We start from the raw sequence: 7,187 nt of genomic DNA, 5'->3' as shown, positions 1-7,187 counted from the left end.
TTTGATGCTTTGGAACTAAGAATTTTATTGTCCATTTACTTCAAACCATGGGATCTCAGAGGTGATCCATTGTACACGGGCCTGTCATGTAGACCTTTGTAGGTCAGTGTGTCTGAGTGCCATCAACGTGGTGCTGCCCTCACTGTGACAGAGCCCTTGCCTCCAGGGGCTTTGGGAGCTTTTCTATGGAGCTCTGACCGTTCTGGTGGAATCACAGAGTCAATGAAGCCCTGCCTAAGCTGTCTGGGCAGTCTGCTGCTGAAGCCACTCACGGATCAGCTGGTGAGCAATGGCCTGTTTGGGAGGGAACCAGGGTAAAAAACTACCGTCCTCTTGCTTTGAAGAGCTGGGTGCCCTCTTGAGACCCTCCACAATTTCCTCCAGGCCAAACCAACGGGCTTCCTCCAGTTCCAGGGTGTCCATACTGATCTGGAAAGAATTCAGAGGGCACCACTTCCTTAAATCAGCTTTGAATGTGGGCAGTGGTACCTTGCCTGTTCTTGCTTCCACAGAGATCCCATGCTGGAATGCCCAGAGTGCTACATCTGCCTGAATTAGGCACTGATGCCAGCCCAGAGAAGGATATTTCTATCCACCAGTACTTTGTTGTGCTGGCTTCCTTAGGGAAGCCACAAGCCAACCCTGCTCCATTGTGGCAAAGCAAAGTGGCTGAGCACAGTAATTAACGTGGTGGAATCTGAGTATTCTGTGGGAAATGTGTGAGGGAACCTCCTCTGCAAAGTTCAGAGGGGAAAATCCAGGGGTGCTGGGCTCTGGGCTTGTATATACAGTGACCTGAGTGAAATCTGGCACCTTGCAACAGGAGATGATGGGATTGTTTCTAAGTTTCTTCTGCACTTGCAGGAAAAGCCAATGGAAAAATGCATTTACGGAGGGTTTGATGCTCTCCTAACTAGATTCTGTGGACTGAAGGAGATTTTGCTGCCTGAGGCAGGCAGTGGAATAGCTCAGGGGAGCCCCAGGCGCTCACCTCAGCCCGCTGGGCTCCCACCAGGGCATGGCAGGCTATCATTAAGCAGCTGCTGGGGAAGGGCCAGTGCTGGGAAGCCGAGTAGCGGAGCGACTCCACCTCCAGCCCCACCTCTTCGGCCACTTCTCGCCGCACTGCCTCCTCCACGTTCTCACCTGGAACCGACCAGAGTTAGGCAAGGACGGCCCGGCCTCAGGGCAGAGAACCGTGGCGAGGAAAACGCAGGACACACTCATTCCCACCCGCAGGAGCTCCAGCTGTGCTGACTTGGAAACACTTGCTGGCGGGATGCTCCGTTAAATTCATCAACCTCTGATAAACACAGGCACCAGAGCCATTTTTGGCCCCATCTACATACAGATGGTGGGCAGAACAATTCAATTTTAAGCCATTTTCCCTCCTGTAATGAAAAGTCTGTAGTTTTTCTTCTAAGCCAGACGGTATGATCCACAAAAAGGATTTTAAAAGGATCAGGGGTTATAACCCAGCAAGTTTAAAACTTATGTTTGCTATCAGGGACTAGAACAACTGGTAGACACCTATAATTCCCATTCCCTTCAGGTACATAACACTATTTTGAATTCTGTCTGCATGCAAACACTGCTCTATTTCGATATAATGGTTTTTTTTCCTCAGCTATCACAGAATCACAGACTGATTTGGGTCTGAAGGGACTTTAAGGATCATTTAGTTGCAACCCCTTGCCATCAGCATGGACACCTTCTGCTAGACCACGCTGCTCAAAGGCTTACCCAGCTTGGCCTTGAACACATCTGGGGATGGGGACACAGATCACCTGTGTGCCCATCCTTCTTTGTGAACAGGGATTTGGCTGATGTCTGTTGCAGTAAGGTAGAAAAATCATAAAGAAAGGCTTCACAGAATCAAGACTCCTCTCCTGGGGTCGCTGGCTGGCCTCGTCAAAGCCAGCACTTTGCAAGTTCCCATGTGAAAGCAATCCTGGTGTGAGCAGTTTGTTAGCATAACAATCTATTCCTGGGTAAAAACCAACTTGCACTTGAATAAACTGTTTTTGCACCGTTAGATAGAAAAATGAAAGCTAGCTCTTACAAACAACTTTGCACATACACACTGAGAGTTTGAGTGACCAATCAATACAGAGTAACAACTTGTTAACAACTAATAAAAGTAATTGGCAAGAAAGCTACTGACCAACTGGAGTCACACACTAGGTTTGTAAAACTGTATAAAAAGGAGTTGTGTAATAAAGAATGGGCTTTTTCCTCCATGAAGAAAATGGAGTCCCGTGTGATTTATTCCAACAGATGTCCCCACACCCTGCATGCCCAGGGCCACTGTGCTGGATCAGAAGCCACTTACCCACGTCACAGAAGCCTGACAGAGCCGTGAACATCCCCGGGGGAAACGAGGGCTGTCGGGCCAGGAGGCACCGGGTCCCATCAGACACCAGGGTGATGACCACTGGAGACATCTGCCACGAGCACCACAAAGCAAAACAAGGGCTTCAGACAAAACACGTAAGTGCAAATTTTTGCTTTTCCTGGCTGGTTGAGGCTCACTGGCTGACCACTAAAGACAAAGTACCCAGCTAGGCACAAATCCCTTTTCCTGCTTCCCCCTGGGGTGAGCCAGCAGTGCTGCCCTCCTGCCCGTGTCCCCCTCTGTGCTGCCAGGTGCTCACCTGTGGGTAGTAAGTGACTCCACTGGCATGGCAGACACGTTTGCTGCCAGCTGGGTTCTTCTCAGTGGGCTGCCCAGTTTTGCTGCAGTACTGGTGGGAATCGTGCCACCGCAGGAGGGACTGGGCCTGCCAACACAGGAGCACAAACCTCATTTATATATATATATATGTGTGTGTGTGTGTATATATATATATATATATATATCTAGGGGGAAGAAATAATTCAGAGCAGTCTCCCTGAATAATGCTTTGTGTGCAGTCATGGGGATAAACTCTGATTATCTTGGGAAGCCTCACAAACGTGAATGAAGAATGGGTAGTGCTTTGAAAAGTGGCAGTTTCTGCAATCCATGTTTGCTGCTTCTAAATTTGAGTATGTTTGGAGGAGGTGGGCAAGAGCTATTGTTTATTGGGACATAATGGGAGTTTTATTGGGAACTGGACTATTCTAAAGAGTCTCCAGCCCCGAATATCTTCTTGAAAAATAGCCCAGGCATCACAAACATTATAGAGCAGTAAAGGAAACACAAGCTATTTCTCCTTATGGGTCAGGACAGCTGATTTTCACACACAGGCCTTTTCTTAGGCCCTCCAAACAAAGGGCATCTGCAGAGCACCAGCTTGTAAGGGAGAGGTTTTAAAAGAGCAGCTCTGAGAGAAGATGTGTAAGTTTGTTTGATTCCCAGTTTGTTGAGCTGAGGACAATCTGGGATTGCTGTGATTTAGCACATTTCAGCTAAATGGCATAAATTACTGCAGTCATTTTTAAGTCACTCTCCTGTTCCTCTTTCCCTTGCATCTTCCTTTTGGGACTACAAATTTGGGAAAACTGTTGTAATTTATAGTGTGTCTGTATCTAAGTTCCTGAAAGTGTACAGTAGGTACTTCTGCAATATTAGATCATAAAACAATGTGGGAGATGAGGAGAAGGGTTGATGTTAGAGATCACAGCTCCCTAAAGTAATAAAGCCCTGTGCAATACCGAAGCCAGCAAAGCAGAATCCTTCTCATCCACTACAAAGAGAGCCTTTCGTAGGTCAGTAAATGATCCCTGCAATTCTGACTCAATGACTGATTTATCCAAGGCTCCTGTTCAAGGAAAAAGAAAGAAAGAAAATTTGATCTCCTAAATTTCAGCTATTATTGCTATTATTCCAATATTATGCCCTTTACTGTTTTAATATACAGTTTCTGGGAGTTCCCACTGAAGTGAACCACATCAAGGGTAGCATTCCCAAATGTTAGTGGCCTCCCCCAGCCCACCTTTCCTAACACACACAGGCACAGGAGCAGCAGTGCAGTCCATGGCTGTGACCTGCCACACTCACAACAGCCCATACAGAGACCCAGCCCAGCCCTTGGCAGGATGGGTTCTCCCAAGGATTAGGGATCTCCTCCATCCCACCATCAAACTGGTGCTGGTACAGGTGGGAGAAGAGTCATCCCAACCTAAATCCAGCGCGAAGCGCGGTCTGTGCTCATCTGAACAACCGATCAGCACCGACTTCTCCATCCACTGCTCCGCCTCCTGCAGCTTCTCCAGAATCTGTCTCGTCTCTGAACAGCAGGGAAAGGGGAAGAGAAAGCTGTGATGAAAGCAAATCCATCTCTGGATTTGCTCTCTGGATCTTCAAGGCACAGGCAATCTTGGCTCATGTGTGAAAGGGGACCAGACAAGTGATCCCACTCAGGTAGAAACCTAAAATCTGGCTTTCCTCCTAAGCTGTAGGAAGTTTAGACCGTGTCAGGCCAAAGGTCCCAATGCTGTAATGCTTAGGGAGCAGCTGTCCATTGGCTTTGTCCTGCACCAGCCAATACCTTTCTCTCAAAGAAAAGTATTCTCAAAGTTGTTTGTTTTCCTGCCAGCCCTCTGTTTTCAATAGGCACAGTTCCAAATGTTTAAGCCTGATCACCTTAGAACAGATCAGGTTGATACCATGTGTGTCTCTGTTTCATTTCTGCTGTGTGATCCACCAGGTGTTTCTTTCTGGATGCACTGATTCCTTTCTTACCTGCTGCACTGAGCTGTGGTACCAAATATTTCTTCCCAACTTTCTGCAGGAAGGGGGAGAGGTTGTGAAAGAGGTAGAAAGTTCCTGAGGTCTGAGCTTGTCTGCAAAGGCTGTCATCTTCTTTTAACTGATTTAAGTATCTGCAGTGAGAAAATGACTGGGAAGATGAACTGAAGATTGTGTTGAGGTTATTGGTTATTTCAACTCCTTTATTTTGCACAGAGCAAGGGGGGCTGAAAGGGCAGATCAGATTTAAGGTATTCCACGTGCTTGGAGAGTTTTGACAGCCGAGTCACTCTTTGGTGGACTGCAGCCTCTAGTGAAATTTGCGTGGCAGAAAATACTGCAGTTCTTACCCACCACACGGGTACCCTCAAGTTTGGAGATGCAAGAAGATAGTAACCCAGTCTCTCAATCCAAAAGGTCTGCTGTAGAGGCTGCAGAAAACCTTGATTTTCCCTTTAAACACCCCAATCCCTCCCAGCTCGGAATATTCTGTGAATTTGGATGGCTCCAAATGCTGTTTGGCTGAACTGCTGAGCACTTCTGATGTTGAATCTGGTTCCCATCGGGGTACATGTGTTTTGTTGTACCTGTCATGCTGATGTGAGGGGTAAAAACCAAGTCTTAGGGCACAGCTGGCTGGAGCTGAGTTAGGGAAAAAAAATAATTGGAAAAAGTGTCAGCATATTCTTCTTCCAGGGTGTCTGAAGCAGTATTTAAAAGGAGGGGAGCAGCACCACTTCAAGTCTTCCTGGCACTGTAGGAGCCCTCTAGCCAGGAGAGGCAATCATTAATGCAGCTTCAGCCCGAGAGAAGCAGTTCTTACCGGTGGTGAAGGGAGAAGCCTTGGCTGTTACCACTCACAGAGCTCACAAAGCATTTATTTCTGTGTGATGGCTGAACTGTTAAAGGATTAACCCCGGGGTCAGGCTTAGGTAGGGCTGCTTGTGCCAAGCTCTGGCCTCCCCCTACTCAGGAATCAGATGAGAACTTACCTCATTTTTCTCACATAAGTGGAGTGCAACCTGCAGGCGAGGGAGGAAACTCTCCTGTGCAATGCTTGATACACTGCAGCCATAACCAACACCTACAGCTGGCGTCTCTGCCTAAAAAAAGAGCATAAAATGTAATGCAGCAGCCTTGCAAGGCTAAGTTTGATTTAAAAGGTCAATAACCAGGTAAATCCCCCTCTCACAGCATCTGCAGAATCTGCTGTCTAAAATGATCACTTCAGTGACGCTTCAAACTCCATCTCAGACCAGTTTTAAGACTACTTAAAGATACCTCAGTTTGTTTCCATCTCTGAGTCTTACAGAACTTGCTTACAAGACTAGATTAGACCTTCCTGTCCCAAATCCCTGTGTCCCTGGGGAAAAGGCCACAGAAGGTGGCTGCTCTTTTGCTGGTTTCCTACACAGTTGTAATGGCCTCGATCCAGCCACACATCCCATTGCAGCACACAGTGGATCTGTGGGAAAGGCACTGATGCCAGGAGAGAGTGAAGACAAAATATCAGCTGTGCAAGAGAATTCCCTGAGTTAGACAGGGGACAGCAGTTGCAGCTGAGCGGGATCATCTCCGGCTACGAACGCTTTTTGTGCCAAAGAATCCCACCACGTTTTCAGCCCGGGCTGAAAGCCTGACCTCAGCTTCAGGATGTCAGGAAATAGCCAGAGACCCGAGACAGAGGTGAACTGAGGCGCACAATCCTTGGTGGTCACTGCGAACATTGCACTCTGCGGCCATAGAACACAAAACCCTTTTTGGAGGAAGTCACGTTTGCTTTGTTACAGACACGCGGGCGGTGCCAGGAAGAGTCTGAGAGTTCTTCCTTCAGCACAGGTCAGAGATGGGAGCCCGAGAGCTGCCTCAGCACAGGCTCCTATTTGCACGTGGAGACTGCCTCGTGGCTCTGGACATCTCCGGCCCAGACCCCCTTTCCCACCGTCTCCGCTGACTGGGACGATGCTTGGGGAAGCCACTGGCAGCAGAAGGAGCAGGGCGCGCTGCTGCAGACACGCGTGGGGACGGCGACGGCCACGCAGACCGTGTCGGAGAGGTCAGGCGGCGTGAGAGCCGCGTGTGGCTGTGTCGCTCTCCACCCGCACAGCCCGGCGTGCGAACTTCCCGGCGCTGAGCCCGGAGCGCCGCCTTCGCTCCGGAACGAGCGGCAGCGATGTCACCGCCTGGGACACACCACGGCGCCAGGCTTTGGCTGGGACCACGGAAAACTCCCAGACAGCAACGCCTCCACCTCCAGAGGCCGTCCCGAGCTTTGGTGAACTCCACCGAGGCAGGGCGGGCTCGGGCTGCCCTTGCCCGGGGGTTCCGCACTTACTGCGCTGTGCGCGGAAGCAGGGCGGGCCCAGGCGCAGGGATCAGCTGCGCAGCCCGGCTGAGCCCTCTGCTGCGCTCCAGCCACGCTTCCCCGCCGGCAGCGCTGGGAACTGTGGGAACTGTGGTTCTGCACCGGCAGCGCTGGGAACTGTGGGAACTGTGGTTCTGCACCGGCAGCGCT

The 7,187-nt window shown here is 49.7% G+C and overlaps 1 protein-coding gene across 1 annotated transcript; it reads right to left on the bottom strand.

The window, feature by feature from the left end:
• NUDT13 (nudix hydrolase 13) lies at positions 1–6,324 on the bottom strand. The gene is made up of 8 exons (XM_068196977.1): positions 5,665–6,324; positions 4,667–4,806; positions 4,104–4,211; positions 3,637–3,743; positions 2,655–2,780; positions 2,333–2,444; positions 992–1,146; positions 1–429 (listed from the first exon to the last, which is right to left on the bottom strand). The coding sequence occupies exons 1-8, from the start codon at positions 5,745–5,747 to the stop codon at positions 235–237; spliced, it is 1,026 nt and encodes a 341-aa protein (XP_068053078.1). The 5' UTR covers positions 5,748–6,324; the 3' UTR covers positions 1–234.
• Positions 6,325–7,187: the final 863 nt, after the last annotated feature.

The sequence above is a fragment of the Anomalospiza imberbis genome, chromosome 8 (assembly GCF_031753505.1).
Source record: "Anomalospiza imberbis isolate Cuckoo-Finch-1a 21T00152 chromosome 8, ASM3175350v1, whole genome shotgun sequence".
Lineage (NCBI taxonomy): Eukaryota > Metazoa > Chordata > Aves > Passeriformes > Viduidae > Anomalospiza > Anomalospiza imberbis.
Note: the sequence above shows the minus strand (reverse complement) of the source record. Positions and strands in the feature narration are given on the sequence as shown.

What these genes read in the sequence shown, in the direction of transcription:
- NUDT13 (XM_068196977.1), bottom strand. Translation starts at nt 5,747, where the DNA reads ATGGCTGCAGTGTATCAAGCATTGCACAGGAGAGTTTCCTCCCTCGCC. An exon ending in ACTTATGTGAGAAAAATGAG is followed by an intron (nt 4,807 to 5,664) that starts GTAAGTTCTCAT and finishes TTCTCACTGCAG; the next exon opens with ATACTTAAATCAGTTAAAAG. An exon ending in ACCACAGCTCAGTGCAGCAG is followed by an intron (nt 4,212 to 4,666) that starts GTAAGAAAGGAA and finishes CCTGCTGTTCAG; the next exon opens with AGACGAGACAGATTCTGGAG.